Source organism: Zonotrichia leucophrys, chromosome 15 (assembly GCF_028769735.1).
Source record: "Zonotrichia leucophrys gambelii isolate GWCS_2022_RI chromosome 15, RI_Zleu_2.0, whole genome shotgun sequence".
Classification (NCBI taxonomy): Eukaryota; Metazoa; Chordata; class Aves; order Passeriformes; family Passerellidae; genus Zonotrichia; species Zonotrichia leucophrys.
Window position 1 is genome coordinate 3,848,818 of NC_088185.1, and position 17,036 is coordinate 3,865,853.

General features: G+C 48.7%; 1 protein-coding gene across 2 annotated transcripts; it reads left to right on the forward strand.

Annotated features, from left to right (window-relative positions):
- The first annotated feature begins 11,288 nt into the window (after positions 1-11,288).
- Positions 11,289-16,986, forward strand: FICD (FIC domain protein adenylyltransferase). 2 transcript variants are annotated; one of them, XM_064727326.1, is made up of 4 exons: positions 11,289-11,348; positions 11,782-12,139; positions 13,306-13,753; positions 14,940-16,986. In XM_064727326.1, the coding sequence occupies exons 2-4, from the start codon at positions 11,860-11,862 to the stop codon at positions 15,550-15,552; spliced, it is 1,341 nt and encodes a 446-aa protein (XP_064583396.1). In that variant the 5' UTR covers positions 11,289-11,348; positions 11,782-11,859; the 3' UTR covers positions 15,553-16,986. The 2 variants fall into 2 exon arrangements, with proteins under 2 accessions (XP_064583396.1, XP_064583397.1); XM_064727327.1 differs by having other exon boundaries at positions 11,316-11,348; positions 11,810-12,139.
- The last annotated feature ends 50 nt before the right edge of the window (positions 16,987-17,036 follow it).

Genomic DNA, 17,036 nt, shown 5'->3' on the forward strand with positions numbered 1-17,036 from the left:
GGCTGTGCTGTCCCCACCCTGGGTCAGCCGCTGTCCTCTGCTCCCCTCACCGCCCCCAACTCCTTCCAAGACGTTGAGTCACTTCCCCTTCAGGCAAAATCTGGCTCCCAAACGCCGCTCCTGCTGCTCAGGGGCTGCTTTTTCCCCGATGGATTTCATTAGCACCAGGATGCTGCAGCTGCTTCCAGGCAGCCCCCCCAGCCCGCAGAGGATCTGTGGGGGCAGCTCTGTCACCCCCAGCCCCTCTGACACCTGCCAGAAAAGTTCTTTGAGGGCTGGGAGATGCTCCAGGGTCTCCTGGGTGGGAGGGATGGGGAAGGTTGGATGCAGGGATGGGGTTCAGGGGGATAAATAAGAGAGTTTTGGGGCAGCCCCCTCAGATTGGGAGCAATGAGCAGCACAGCCCCCACCCACACAGAGCAGGAGGTTTGGATAACCCCGGGCTTGATGTGGCACCGGGAAAATTCCTTCCCTCCCCACGCAGATCCCAAGCCTCAGCAGGCATCCCAGTCCCAGCATCCATCCCAGCCCCAGAATCCATCCCAATCCCAGCATCCATCCCAGTCCCAGTCCCAGCAGCCATCCCAATCCCAGTATCTATCCCAATCCCAGAACCCATCCCAATCCCAACATCCATCCCAGTCTCAGCATCCATCCCAGCATCCTTCCCAGTGGGATAACAGCCAGTGCAGGGGTTGAGAGCAAAAGCAGCACAAGGAAACACAAGAAAATTTGGCAGGGATACCCCCCATCCTCCTCCAGCCTGGAAAAGGAGCAGGATTTGCCCCACTGGGACACCCCAGCACTGCCCTGACTTTGTCACCAGCCATTCCCCAGCAGAAAGGAAGTTTGTCTACCACAGGATGCTAATTAAGGCTAATTAATTACCCCCAGCTGTAAAGACAGAGCAAAAAACATCCTGAATCCAGCCAGCAAGGGACAGAAACAACCACAAACTGATGGGATTTCCTTTTGTGTGTCCGGAGTCCAGCGGTGCCGCCAAGAGATGCTCAGCCCAGGCAGCTCCAGGTGGCACCAGCTGGGACATGGGGGAGATCTTTGGGCTTCCCAAAACCTCCCCAGGACCTGCTGGGGCTGGGAATGATCAGCCATGGATGCTCCTGCACGTGGCCTAGCCAAGGGCTGAGCTCAGGACATCGAGCAACGACCAAAATTCCAGCAGATCCAAGGGGTCTGGAGCCAAGATCTGGCACAATCCCAGCGTTCCCAGCAAGGCTGAGCCCCACAGAACCGGCCCATCCCTTGGCACTGCCCCCTTTCCCAGGCACCTGCCGCTTCCCCACACCCGGGCAGGATGCAGGATCCTGGTCTCATCCCTGTGTTTAGCCAGATGAGAGGAAAACACGCTGACTTGGGATGTGACTTCCCATCCCGAGCCTTTGCGGGTTGGGGTTTCCCTCCGGGCCTGCTCAGCAAATACATATCCCCGTTCCCGGGGCTGGGGATGGAGCAGGATCCGGGCAGGAGCAGCCGTCGGGAGCGGCAATTCCAGGCACCGCAGCCTTTGGCAGTTGTCGTGTCCTTGGCAAGCGCCGAGTGCCACCCACACCGAGCAAAGCAATTAAAGCCCTAAATTGATTTGGGCTGATTAAACGCCCTGGAGCTGCTCCCTGCCGAGCCGGGATGGGGATGGGATGCGCGGATGGGATGCGCGGGTGGGATCAGGATGCGCGGATGGGTTTGGGATGCGCCGATCAGGCCGGGATGAGCGGATGGGATTGGGATGCGTGGGTGGGGCCGGGATGCGCGGATGGAGCTGGGATGCGCGGATGGGGTTGGGATGCGCGGATCGAGCTGGGATGCGCGGATAGAGATGGGATTCTCAGCCAGAGCCCGGCAGGTCCGACCTGACCCCTCCGGTTCTCGCCCTTCCCTCCCACACAGGCAGGCGCTGGGAACGCGCCTGACTCATCCCGAAACAGATGTGGCAGTGAATGGGAAAGAAATCGGAGGAAGTTTTGGAAGTTCTCCCTCTCCGGGGGAGCGTTCTCAGGCATCCAGCAGCGCTTTTCCCTCGCCCCGGGCAGAGCCGTGGGGATAAATGGGAATGGCTGGAAAAGGAGTTGAGCTCAGCTACGAGGACAAGGCTGGAGGTTCCCACTGCACATCCCAGCTCCAAATCCCGGTTTCAGAGCTGGGTTTGTGCCCAGGGATAACTGTGCCCTGCCTTTCCCCAGGGAGCTCATCCCTGGCTCCGCACCCGCTGCGGTGCCGAGCTCCGGATCCCGCCACCGCCTCCCGATCCGGGCTCGAACTCCCTGCGCAAATAAAGAAGCCACAGACAGGATGTTGGGGAGACGGCTCCCGTTCCCTTTTTTCGCTGATTTGATACAACCACGGAAAAAAAAAAAAAAAAGCAAAAAACCAAAAACCCAGTGCCGACCTTGTGCAACTCGAGTTTATAAATAGCCCCACAAACACAGCGGGGCTGGCACAGGGTGGCCAAACCCACTGTGCTCGAAGGCTGGCACCTTATCCTGCTGCATCCCAGCCTTGGGATGGGCAGGTCAGGGATCTCCACCTGGTTCAGATCCTGAACACCCTTACAGAGCCTCTCCTTGCCTCCAATCTTGCACAATTTCCCCCATTTTTCCACTTCCTTCAGAGCTGTGCCAGGAGCTGGATGTGCGCTCCTAAGGCTGGCACCTTATCCTGCTGTATTCCAGCCCTGGGATGGGCAGGTCAGGGATCTCCACCTGGCTCAGACACTCTCACAGAGCCTCTCTTTACCTCCAATCTTGCATCATTCCCATTTTTCCACTTCCCTCAGAGCTGTTTCAGGAGCTGGATCTGAGCGACGCACGCCCACGAGCCAGGGGAGAATTCCCAGTTCTGGGCTCCCAAACCCCACCCTTGGCAGAGGAACATTCCCAGGGCACAGCTGGGCCCTGTTCCATGGATTCCCCCACCTGTGGCATCACCCACCTGCTCCCATGCCCATCCTGCTCCCCAGGAGCGATGGAAGTGCCACATCAGGGGATTTATCCACCATTTCCAATTCCAAATCAAAGGCTGCTGACAGCTCCTGGGGCAGGGATGAGGAATTGCCAAGCATGGACATTTCGTTGTTGCTTTGGAGCCCTCAGCAGGTGACAGACAGGATGTCCCCTGCCCAGGGATTTATGAGCAGAGGTGGCCTCAAATCCCAAAGTGGTTGGGTTTGGAAAAACCTTAAACCCATCCCATTCCATTACCTGCCATGGACAGGGACACCTTCCACACACCAGGTTGCTCCGAGCCCCATCTAGCCTGGCCTTGGAATAAAAAATTCCATTAAAAAAATGAGAAATTCCATTTTAAAAAATGAGAAATTCCATTAAAAATTAGAAATTCCATTAAAAAATTAAGAAATTCCATTAAAAAAATAAGAAATTCCATTAAAATGCCTACAGGGCTCCAGGTTTCAATTCCTTGTGCTGGGAACAGCTGGAGCTGAATTCAGGCTCATCTTTCACCCTGAACTCCTCCAGCATCATCCTAAAATCCTCTGGATGTGCTTTTCCTGCTGCTGGTGTGCTGAGACACCAAACATGGATAGAAGAGAGTATTCCTGAAATTTCCTAGCAAAAAAAAAAAAAAAAAAATCAGTGGGATCTGGCTGATAAAACCCCTCAGGAAACTCCCAATCCTTTAAGACACCAGCTGGATTTGTCTGATAACAATGACTTAATAATAGATTCCTTCAAATTCCCAAACATCCATAAGGAAACCTCCTTTATTTATGATTTTTTAATGAACAAACCCAATTTTCCTTACAATCTACCTCTGGGAAGTCACCATTCCATGCAGCAGAGCTTTGCTGGGACAATTAATTTTGAAGTTGGCTTTGCCAATGGCCCCATCCTGCTCCCCATCACTGGGATGGGCACAGGGACTGCCCAGCCCTGGGCTCCTTGTGGGAAATTCCAGCATTCCTGCCAGCTCTGAGCAATCCATGCCTTTTTCGGGGTGTTTTTGGCTGGGGGTGGCCTTGGTGCAGGTTCCCTGGGCTCCAATTGCCCTGGGATTTGTAAAAATAACAGCAAAATATGATTTATTCCTGAGCCTTTGCCAGGCTGGGATTATTTCTGAAATGAGGCAGCAGCACTCAGCGGTGCCAGGGAGATGGGGGGGCACCTGTGCCCTCATTGGGGTTCCCCACAGCATCTCCCTTGGATGGATCTGCATCACTGATCCCAATATCCAGAGCTCAGCCCCGTGCTGGATACAACATTTTCCCAGTTCCAAAACCCAGCTGTTATCTCAGAATCATTTAAATAGATCCAGAAATGTAGGGATCTATCCAGAGGGTGCTGTTGATGGAAGCCAGATGCACTAACTCCAAAGAATTCCTGATTTTTATTCCCTAAACAGAGGGAATCCCTGTTACCCATGGCCTGGAGTGGGTGCAGAAAGTCCCCAGCTCTGTTCCTGGCTGATGGAGAATGGAGCTCACATCCAGAAGGATTTACACCTTGGAAATCAACAGAGATAAATTGAAAATTTGAAAATTCGGGCAGGACTTCACATAATTCACCCACTCTCCCTTAAGAATTTTGGGGAAAAAACAGGTTGGGAAAAGGGAATTTGGGATACCATGACTGGATGTGGCTTCCCTGCCACATCTGGCTCTGGAGAGGATGTCCAAGGAATTAATTCAGTGTGGAGATCATTGGAATGTCAGGGGACCTCTGATTTATCCCTGGCCTTCAAGGGCAGGAATTAATTCTGGCTACGGAATTCTGGTCACTTCCAACGCCAGCAGAAGCTGCCTTCAAGAAGCCACAATCCCCAAGTGAATTAAAACTAAAAATTAATTAAAATTAAAGCATTTCTCTGGATATCCCAGCTGGAATGTGGAGTATCCCTCACCCTGGCGTCTTCCCAACCCAGCAAATCCCCAGCTCCTGCAAAACAATTCCCCTGTGGAAAACAGGGAGCTAATGGGATTTAGGGGAAGAGGAATGAGAGGCTGGATGTAAGCAGAGCCAATTAGTGGATGGGTCAATTAAGAGAGAGGTGATGGGATATTGGAGATCCCAAATCCCTCCTTGCTCTTGAGGACCCCACCTGCTCCTCTCCCATCGTTGCTCCTGGAAAATTCCACCATGAAGGATTTAAACGAGTCATTTATCAATTAAATGTGTGCTCTGGCAAATTAAAATCTGTCCTCTTGTTTAATTAATAGGGCAGCTTTACAGTCGACAAATTAGGGAGCCTCTTGATGAGCTAATTTGTTAATTAATGGAAGCCTGGAGGCTCTTCCTTCATTAGAGGTTGGCACATCCAAAGTGCAGCTCCTCCTCCAGGAGCCCTGGCAGTGGGTTTGCCATGGGAGAGCTCCTGGCATGGCTCCTGGCATTCCTGGGATTTATGGCAGCAGTGCATTCCCCTTCCTTTGGGAAAATTTCCATCCCTTGCCAAGGAAAATCGCGGGATCCTGCGGCCAAACGGAGCCCAGAGCTGCTCCAGGATGGAAAGAAATTGATTAAAAATGGGGGAAAAAGGGATCTGGGTTGGGTGGGAATCAGTGCTGCGGGCGGAGGATCCAGAGCTCATCCCAGCAGATCCAAGGATTCCTGGGTGTCCCCAACACCCAGATCACTCCCACAGGGAACACAAATCCCCCAGGTCTATCCCATTCATGGATCCGCCCTTTCCCCATCCCAGATGGCCACAGCCTCCCCCTCCCAGTGCTTCCAGTACAAACCAGTGCCAGGATGGTGCTGAGGCTGGGTGGGCTCCATGAGCTGCTCCAAAGGGTGCCAAGGAAAGAGGGATCACAGGAATGCCGGGACAGGGATCCCAAAAGCAGAGCTGGACCAGTAACACCAGTAAGAGCAGCATGGTGGGGCACACCCACACTGACCTGGAATGAGATCCTGCTGCAAATCCACACTAAAAACCAGGAATGTTTTGCACCAAGGAGCATTCCCAATCCAGCCTGTCCCAGATCCCATGGGAGCAGCTCCCTCGTTTATTTTTATCCACCAGTGCCTGCTGCATTCACCAGCTATCAAATAAACATGGGAAACCAGGAGAGGCACCCAGAGACTCCCTTATCTCAGTTTTCCATGGACTGGCAGTTCCTGGGATGTGTTTGCCCTCAGCCTTTAAAAAGCAGCACCAGGTTCACTTTCTGCCACTGGAGTTTGCCAAGTTTCCAGCTTTCCCTGGATCTTATCCCACCCAGGCAGGTCCTGGAGAGAGAGGGCACAGCTCGCTCAGAGCCCAAAGGTGCAATAAAAAAAATCACAGTGAAAGGCAAATTCCTGATGGATTTTCCACAAACACTTGGCCAAGAAAAATAATGCTGCTGTCAAAGCTGCCCTTATTTAGGTCTCTTTTCCAGAATTTGTGCTCTGGATCCTGATCCGTTCTCCAGGAATGCCAAGCACAGGGAACTCAGCTGATGCTGGAATGAGACCCTCAGACACTTTTCCCACTTTTCCCAATCCTGCCCTGTGCACCCACAGCCTCCCTGCTGCCACAGGGGATCCATCCCCACCCTCTGCCTCTGATTCCCAACACTTTTGGTGCTCCAATCCTTCAGAAAAATCTCAATTTCAACACCCCCAAGAGTCTCTCTGCCCTCCCCACAAGAAAAGGAAATTCCAGAGGTTGAATAATGAAATTATCCCATTTCATAATAATGAAATTATCCCATTTCATAATAATGAAATTATCCCATTTCGGGTTGTGCTGGAAATGGAAGAGAGAAGCAGATATTTTTCCCTTGTGCTTTTCTCCTTCCACAGCCTAACACACCTAAAAAGAGGGGGAAAAAAAAACCCACTTGGAATAATATTTACAAGCTAATTAGGCAGAGAATTGATTTGAACATCACTGGGATACCAGAAAAATGCCAGCTGAGCTGAGAAGGCTTGGGCTGGTTTTCCATGGAAATTGAAATTGCCACAGGCTGCTGGAGGCAGGAGCTGGAGCCATTCCCTGGGAGGTCTGAGCCCCTTCCCACCCCCAGCAACCTCCTGGTTTATCTCCAATTTATAAAATTATTGTAAGAGGTGAAGGAAAGGGAATTTTCCTACCCAACAGGAGAACATTTGAATTCCTGTGTGCCGTGGGAATAGGGGAAAATCCAAAATATGCTGGAAAGAAACAGCAATCCCTTTTGATTCCTCTTCAGCAGCACTGCCCTGCCCAAATCCCAGCCAAAATTCCAGTTCCTATATCCCAACAGATTTCCCACCAAGGGAGCACAACATGGAATTGTTTCTCCTTCCATTCCCAGCTTTTCTCCTTCCTGCCTAAATCTCTCCTGATTTATCTGGGCCGTTTTCCCAATTTATCTGGGTCATTATCCCAGTTTTCCACCAGCCAGCAGTGTTTGGAGCACTGCTCCCCTGTCTCTCAGGAATTATGGATTTACCCAGCAAAGGCACAGGGAAATCATTGCTTATTTGCTGCTCAGAGCCCTGAAATTCCAGGAGAAAATAAGATTTCTCTGGCTTGCTTTAGATCTTGGGGTTTCCACCCAAATCTGCTGGGTTTATCCCCAAATTCAGGTGACAAACAGCACCAGTGGCATTCCTTTTGGGAAGGGACAGGGAGCTGGCACTGCCCCAGGGCTCAGGGAGGTTCACACCCAGCTCCTGCTCCAGCTCAGCCTCTTCCTGTGGGAGGCAAAGCCCAGCTGGGGGAATTTAACATTCCAGCTCCGAAGGAATTAAACCCAGCCTTAAAAAGGGAAATATTTCCCAGCTCTGAGGTTTTGCAGAGTGCTGGAGGCACCTGATGACCACAGAGCTCCACAAACAGGGGCTGCTCCCTGCTGACAGGGAGATTTTGGAGGAATTTCACAGGATCTGTTTTATCCAGCAGGAAAATGAACACAGCACCCTGGAAAGCTGGGAAGGACACAGGCTCTGTCTCCTTGTTCCCAAAGGGGCTCTCTGAGCTCTGCTGAACAGCAGAGCTTTGCAAATCCATTTCTTCCATTTGCAAACTCAATTCTTCCATTAGCAAACCCATTTCTTCATTTGCAAATCCATTTCTTCCACTTGCAAACCCATTTTTTCTCAACTCCTGCCCTGTTCCTGAGTGAATGTGCTGAGAAAACAGCGGCGCAGAATTCCAAAGGCCAGATCTCCTCAATGGCACCAACCACAGAGGGGATTTATGATTCCTAAAGGATCACCCACCTGCTTTGGTTCCCATTTATCACAACCAGCACTTATCAAGAGTTATTTGCATATCCCAGGCTCTGAGAGCCTTTAGAAACCTGGATCCATGGAAAAGAAAAATGTGAGTGGCAGGAGGCTCCTGAGGCCTCCTCTGCTCCAGAGCTGCTGTTTCTCCTTTTCTCCTCCTGGGATTTAAAAACTTAAATAGATCTTGAATCCCAGGAATTTTATTATTATACAGTATTATATATATATTATATACAACACATACATATATAGATAAATTAATATAGTATATATATTTATATATAACAATATATAATATTAATATTAATATTGTAATATTTTAATATAATATATATATATAAATATATATATATTATTTATATAATATATATTAATATATAAATACATATTTTATATAATATATTATATATACTATATTATACATTATATATATAATATATAACAATACTATTATATATTAAATATATAAAATTATATATATTATATATATATTATATATGTAATATATAAATACATATAAATATAAAATATATATACATATATAATATTATATATACATATATATACATTATATATTATTATATATAAAATATATACGCTATATAAATATTATTTATATATTATAAATACATATAATTTATATATATAAATTATATATATAATTATATAAAAGATAATTTTATATATATATATATATATATATATATGAAAAATTACTCCTGTTTTCAAATCCTGCTTGGGACATCCTGGCTGAGCAGAGCCCCTCCCAGGTATCCCACACTGCCTGAAATGTTGGAATTCAGCCCAGGCTCAGGACAGGAGAGCTCCAGCAGCTCCCCAGCACCTCTGCCAGGACACAGCTGTGTCCCCAGCATCCCTGCACTGCCGTTGCCATGGTGACTGGGCATTGTCCCCTCTCCTGCCACCTTTAAGGAAAAATGTCCCTTTACAGCACAGGGCTGTCCCCAGAGCAGTGCCAGGTGGCCTCAGCCCCATCCTTCACCCAGGACATCCCTCAGGACAGGAGCTGGAGCCCATGAGGAATTCCCTGCTGCCTCCAGCCTGGAGCTGACCATCACCAAGGAAAAAAATATCCAGGAGAATCCACACCTAAACAGGGAGGGTTTGAAGTGAAACCCAAGCAGGGAAGAGCTTGAGGCCACCCAGGACCAGCAGAGAATCCTTGAGCATGGAAAATCTTGGGGCCAGCATGGTATCAGAACCCAGGAAATCCCTCTGGCTGCCCTGGAGGGCTCCTGCCCCTGCCCAGGGGGCTCAGAGACCTTGGCACAGAGCCCCAGACCCCTGTGCCTTTGATTTAGCCCTTGGAAAAAAACCCAAAAAAACAATTACCAACCTTTATATGAAAAATTACAAGCCATGAAAGTTTAAGTAGAATGATAGTGAATTTATCACGGGGTGAAAAATGTGGTTTTTGGGGTTTTTAGAATAGGGGTTCAGGGGGCAAGATGGAGGAATCTGGGCGTGTCCAGCCTTTCTCATTCTTCTTCTTGGCCTCCATCTTCTGCTGTGATGTTGGCACTTCTGGATTGGTTTAGAGTAGAAGCTCACTGTCTAACATAGGTGATAGGTATTGGGAAGTTACTATAAATAATGTAGTTTTTAGTATAAAAAGATAACACCACCCCAGGGGCAGGCAGAGTGCCTGGACTGTCTTGCTGAGCGAACCTCGGCTGGACAGGAGAAAAAATTTTATAGATAAGATCCAATAAAACAACCTTGAGAATGAGAAATGAAGAGCTCTGACTCGTTCTTCAACCGCTGGGGTTGGGAAAAGAGACTTTCCAGCTCATCTCAGGGTCACTCTGATCAGCCAGAGACCCCGAGACCAGATCATTCCCTACCCCAGGATGCTCCAGCACAGCCTGAAATAAACAGCACTGATGTGTCTGCCTGATCACAGCCCCCACATGGAGGCCAGGGAAGATCATCCCAAGGATCAGCTTTGGGAAAACTTTGGGAAGAACAAGCTCCAAGCTGCTGGTACACCCGGGAATCTCTGAGCGCACATACAAGGGAATTTTATCCCAGCACAAACAGTTCCAGAAGGCAGCCAGGGCCTTACTCAACCTCCAAATATGTTTTTCGGGATCGGTGCTGGGCAGGTCCTGGCAGGGGAATGGAGCAGGCAGGAATGTTTCCGTGGAGCAGCGAGAGGAGTCAGTGCCATCTGCCGGCTGCAGCTCCCAAATCCACCGGACAGACAGGAATAGTGGGCTCCTGGTCATTACATTGGTTAGTAATGTCACAGCTTGATGATTCTGGATAATTTTCAAGTATTCATTTTATAAATCAATAAATAACTAATTCATAAATTAATATATAATAAAATATGTAATATTTAATATATTATACAATGTTATGTATAATATTATATATTCTCATATCTATTATATATACTATATATTATTATTATATTATTATATATATTATTATATATATTCTATTCTATTATGTTCATTCTATTATGTTATCTATTATTATAGAGTATCATATAATAACAGTATGACTATAATATAATGTAATATAATATAATATAACATAACATAAATGGTATTAATAATATTTTAATACATTATATAATATTTATACATTTAAAAATATTATATTATACGATATTATATTATATATTTTTTCCACTCTCTCCCCATTCCTGGCCTCCAGGTGTGGAAGAGCTGCTGCTCAAGGCCAAAAATAAAGAGCGAAATATGCAGAAGGGCCACGGAGAGGCGACGGGAACTCTGTATCAACAGAACGAGGTGATTTTCCATGGAAATGGCCAGAAATTGAAGGCAATGGAATTTAACCCTTTGTGAGCCCCGCCGCGCTGCCATCGCCTAGCAACAGCACGCCATGCCCTTATATGGCAACCGCGCCCGCCCACTCCTCATTCTCACTTCTCATTGGCTACACGCCGCGTGATTGACGTGCGTGCTCACCAATCCCCACCCTCCACGAGCCTCTCTCGCGCCCGGGGCGCGGCGCTACCCGGAAGCCGGTGCAGGAAGCGGAGGGGAGGAGCGCGAGAGACGCGTCCGCTGCTGCAGCCAATGGGAGAGGAGCTTGGGGGCGGATCAGCCAATGGTAGCACGCGGGGGCGGAGCCAGGGGCGGGGCTGCGGGAGCCGGCAGCGGGCGGCTCCGGGAGGCGGCAAAGGTGAGGGGGGACCGGGGGGACACCGGGCAGGGGCCGGGACAGCACCGGAGGGTCTTGGGCAGAGGGGATCGGGGGGAAAGACCGGGGTGCACCGGGCAGAGAGGAGTCGGGGGGCTGGGGGGGATTCCGGCCGGTTCGGGCTCGAGGAAGGAGCGGTGGCTGCGGGAGAAGCGGAGCATGGGGAGGGATTGCAGGGACCCTTGGTTTGGCGGGGGGCACAAGCCTGGAGGAGGGTGGGGAAGGGACGGGAAAATCTCCGTGATGCCCACGGAAGCGGCTGGCAGAGCCTTGTGCCCACGCTGCTCCCGGGCATCCATGGGAGTGATGTGAGAGCGGATCCCATATGGGGCTGGGGGTGGCAGGGAAGGGGGTGGCAGGGACAGCTGTGACAAACACAGAGCGCATCACCCAGACCCACTCTTACCCCACACAGAGCTCTGGCTGAAGCTGTGCATTCCCAGGTGGGAGCAGCGGCAGGGGAGATGCCCCAGGTGCCGGTGCTGGACTCAGGATGAACCTCGTGGCGATGGCGACCGACCCCGAGCTGCAGTGGGTGTCCCTGTGGCTCCGTGTGCGCTGGGCGGCCGTGCTGGTGCTGCTGCTGAGCTCCCTGGTGATGCTGCTGCTGCCGCTGGACAACCAGTGCCAGGCTGTGCTCAAGGGCCTGTCGCTGCTGAGGAACAGGCTGGGCTCCTCCTCGGGGATCAGCAGGATCATGGGACAGAGCACCGAGCTGAGCGTCACCTCCCGCGGGCTGGAGCTGCTGGTGCTCAAGGGAAAAGCATCCCCAGGTGAGCATGGCTGAGTTCCTCGGGTTAAGGAGGTGCTGGAGAAGGTCCAGCAGAGGGAACAGAGGTGATTTGGGGTCTGGAGAATCTTTGTGATGAGGGGAGACTGCGGGGCCTGGTCAGTCTGGAGGAGGGAATCTCAGCAATCCATACAAACATCTCCAGAGGATGGTGCCAGGCTCTGTTCAGTGATGACAAGGAGCACTAAATTAAAACACAACATGAGGAGCAGCCTCTTTCCACGAGGGACAGCTGCCCATGGAGTGGTGGACTCTCCCTTCATGGAGACATTGCAAACCCACCTGGACACCTTCAGATGACCCTGCCTTGGAGTGATTTCCAGAGGGCCCTTCCAACCCTGACACCAACCCAGAGATCTTCACCCCCTTCCTGACCATGTCCTGTACCCTGATGGCAGTGACACTGTACCCTGATGGTAACAAACTGCAATTAACTGCAATTAACACTGGCTGTAAATGCCCCCGAGGTCAGGCAGGCCCTCACCAGCTCCTTGACTGCATTCCAGGGCCCTGTGCTGGCATCTGTGGAGGCAACTGGAACACAGAGAGGTGGTTTAATGCACAGAAATCTGGGCTACACAGTATTAATCCCAAAATCCTGGCACAGAACAGCCTTTCAGGCAATGTCAGGCTGTAGCCATGGCCAGTATCAGCCAGGACAGTAATTTGGAAAACACTTAAAGGAATTATTCCGATTCCAGCACTGTATCTGTGTTTGCATTAAAGCTCTTACTGCTGGGAAAACGTTGGATAGTTGAGTGGAAAAACAGAAGTGCTGTTGGCAGCCAAGATAATAACGTTAACATTATAATTTCACCTAAAAGAATGCCAAGAAAACGCTGTTAAAACAGTTTCCTCCCACATGAAGCAGTTTGGTGGCCACCTTGAGCCTGCTGCCCACAGGTCCTGCCCTTCCCACACTTGCTGCCAGGAATGGCTCTGGTGCCTCATACTCAGCCTGGAAACGTGGCATAAACCTCTGGAACACAAATTCTGTTCCAGTTCTTGTTCAATTTTTATATCAGTGAACATTCATAGAACATCCTGAGTGGGAAGGGAGGCACAAGGATGGTGGAATCCAGATTTCCAGAGGTTTCCAGTAAAACTCACCGCCCTTTATCTGTTATTTGTTTTACCATTTCATTCCAGAGGTGAAGCTGGAAGCCAGAGCAGCTCTGAATCAAGCCCTGGAGATGAAGCGCCAAGGGAAGCGGGAGAAGGCTCACAAACTCTTCCTGTACGCCCTCAAAATGGACCCGGATTACGTGGATGCCCTCAACGAGTTTGGGATCTTTTCAGAGGAGGACAAGGACATCCTGCAGGCCGATTACCTGTACTCCAAAGCTCTGACCATCTCCCCCCACAACGAGAAGGCTCTGAGCAACCGCGGCCGGACGCTGCCCTTGGTGGAGGAGATCGACCAGAGGTATTTCAGCATCATCGACAGCAAGGTCAAGAAGGTGATGGCCATTCCCAAGGGGAATTCTGCCCTGCGCAGGGTGATGGAGGAATCCTACTACCACCACATCTACCACACGGTGGCCATCGAGGGGAACACGCTGACGCTGTCCGAGATCCGGCACATCATCGAGACCAGGTACGTGGCGGGGTTTGCAGGGGTCCCAGGAAAAGGGAAGGGAATCTTGACTTCATGTTTCAGAAGGCTGATTTGTTATTTTGTGATCTATATATTACAAGAAAATTATATATTAAAACTATAATAAAAGAAAAGAGAAAGGATTTCAGCGGAAGGCTTGTAAGGAATAGAAAGGAAAATGCAATGATAAAAAAATCTCGTGACTGACCAGAGTCCGAGACAGCCAGACTGTGATTGGCCATTAATTAAAAACAACCACAGGAGACCAATCAAAGATGCACCTGTTGCATCCCACAGCAACAGATAATTATTTTCTTTTCCTCTGAGGCTTCTCAGCTTCTCAGGAGAAAAATCCTTATCTGAAAAATAATTATCTGCTGCTGTGGAATGCAACAGGTACATCTGTGACTGGTCTCATGTGGTTGTTTTTAATTAATGGCCAATCACAGTCAGCTGTCTCAGACTCTCTGAAAGTCACGAGATTTTGTTATCATTCCTTTTCTTTGCTAGCCTTCTGATGAAATCCTTTCTTCTATTCTTTTAGTATAGTTTTAATACAATATATATTTTATATATATATATATATACATAATAAAAGAAATAATATAATAATATAATTAATATATAATATAAAATAATATGAAATATTATATATTTAGATAATGCAATAAATATAATATTATGCAATATTCTATTTAATATAGTATAATATTAATATTATAATTATGATATATTTATATATAATTATATCAATATATATAAATAATATATTATAATGTTATGTTTACAATATATATATTATATTATAGTATCGTATAGTACAGTATTATATAATTTATAGAATTATATAATAATTCTATGGAATTATAGAATAATTAATTTCTAGAATTATATTATATATAAATATATAATATGAAATAATATAAATAATTAAATAATGTAATGTTATAATAATATGATATTATGTAAATAATTAAATATATAATATAATGATGTAATCAATAAAAGAAATAATATCATATAAAATAATAATAAAATAATAAATCAGCCTTCTGAAACATGGAGTCAAGATTCTCATCTCTTCCCGTGTTGGGGCTGCTTGCAAATGCCCACATCCTCTCAGCTTCTCAGAAGAACAAAAACCTCTTTACAGAAGTATTTTTCATGGAACCCGTCTGTGCCACAGGTACGCCGTTCCCGGGAAGAGCCTGGCGGAGCAGAACGAGGTGCTGGGCATGCACGCCGCCCTCAAGTTCGTCAACACCACGCTGGTGTCGCGCATCGGCTCCGTCACCAGCAGGGACATCCTGGACATCCACCGGCGCGTGCTGGGCTACGCCGACCCCGTGGAGGCCGGGCGCTTCCGCGCCACGCAGGTCTTCGTGGGCCACCACATCCCGCCGCACCCGCAGGACGTGGAGAAGCAGATGGAGGAGTTCGTGCAGTGGCTGAACTCGGAGGACGCCAGCAGCCTGCACCCCGTGGAGTTCGCGGCGCTGGCGCACTACAAGCTGGTTTACATCCACCCCTTCGTGGACGGCAACGGCCGCACGTCGCGGCTGCTGATGAACCTGATCCTGATGCAGGCGGGCTACCCGCCCATCACCATCCGCAAGGAGCAGCGCGCCGAGTATTACCACGTGCTGGAGGTGGCCAACGAGGGCGACGTGCGCCCCTTCATCCGCTTCATCGCCAAGTGCGCCGAGACCACGCTGGACATGCTGCTCATCGCCACCACCGAGTACTCCGTGGGCCTGCCCGAGGCTGGCTCCAAACAAACCATCCCCGTCAAGACTTGAGGGTTTGGGGCAAGTTCAACAGAACTCCAAGCTGTTCCTGCTGGGAAATGACTGGATGGGAGGTGGCACTTGAGTGTTTTATTTAAATTTGATTAAATTAATATAATTTATTTATATACATGATGCCAAATGGAGCTGGGGGATGGTGGCCGTGCACTGGAAGGAGGTGGGGAGAGATGTCAGAGGGCTCAAAAAGATGAACTGAAATTGAATTTCTCCTTAGAACTAAGCTTTGAGGAGCTGCTTCAATCACAACCCTTCACCCAAGCAGCCAGCTCTACTGTCTGACCTCAGCAAAGTCTAAACTGAGTTGGTTCTGTGTGGCCTCTTCCCTGTAGCTCCAAAACACATCCCTGAAGGAACAGCCCTCTCCCAGCTGTGTGCCCCAGACACTCTGGTGTCAGGCACACAGGTGCTGAGCAGGAAGGAGGCTGAACTCCAGCCCAAAGGCATCTCTCCCCTCCCAGCTCTGTTCCTGTGGCACTTTGCATGTTTACTTTCAGCTGCCTTTCCTGGGGTGAGTTTTGTACAAGTGGGAAGTGTTTGGTCCAGGTGACAGGAGGGGAACAAGAGGAGAAAAGCTCTGACTTACTTGAGGGAGGGCTCAGAAAATCTCAGCCAAGAGGAGCCCAGGGAAAGCACAACTGTCCTTAGACATTTCAGTGGAGGGGTTGGAAGGAGCTTGTCTGCAGAACTGTGGGCAGAAAAGGTCATCAGGCAGAGCCAGGAGACACCAGTTGTGCCAATTTGGGAAGAATGTGTACAGGAAGCCTGCCAAAAACTTCCATTTCTTTGGTCTAGGTAAGGGAACTTCCACAGTTAATCACTGGTCACGTCATTACTCTGGTAAATGTGTCAAGAATCACTCGAGGCCTCTGTGTGCTGCAGGGGCAGTGCAGTGCCTGGAGCTGCTGAGCAGTTCAAAGAATCCCCTTTTCCTTGGTTTTTAAGGTAAAAGTACCCACAGATCTCCCCACCCCAAACCTGCCAGGTCTGTAACAGCATCATTGACCCCACCACCTCCAAGCTCACAAAACTTCCATTTAAAATCCCAGTGTAGAGCATTTAACCCCTTGACAAAAGCTGCCAGGTTGTCCTAGGCTTCGTTTTCTTCCCTTTTAACTCTCTCTTACCTGACAGGGAGCTTAGGACATGTTTTAGAGGAGCAGAAACCAGGATGAGACTCTCTGAGCACTGCTGCCAGGGAAAGCAGACAACACAGGAGGAAAGGTGTCCTGTCTTTACAAAGCATGTTATTTTTGTAGTGCAACCTGAGTATAAATAATGCACTTTAGAGCTCTGTGGGGAGGGAAAAATGTTATTTTAGTAACAGATTAATAAACTATTTTAATATGAAAGCCTTGGTTTGGAAGAGGCTGTTGTCAGAGCACACTTGGCTGCAGTCAACTAAGTGGTTGTGGAGGAGGAGAAGCCATGGGAGGGATCCTGGTTCCCTCAGCCATGTGACAGCATGAAAATCATCA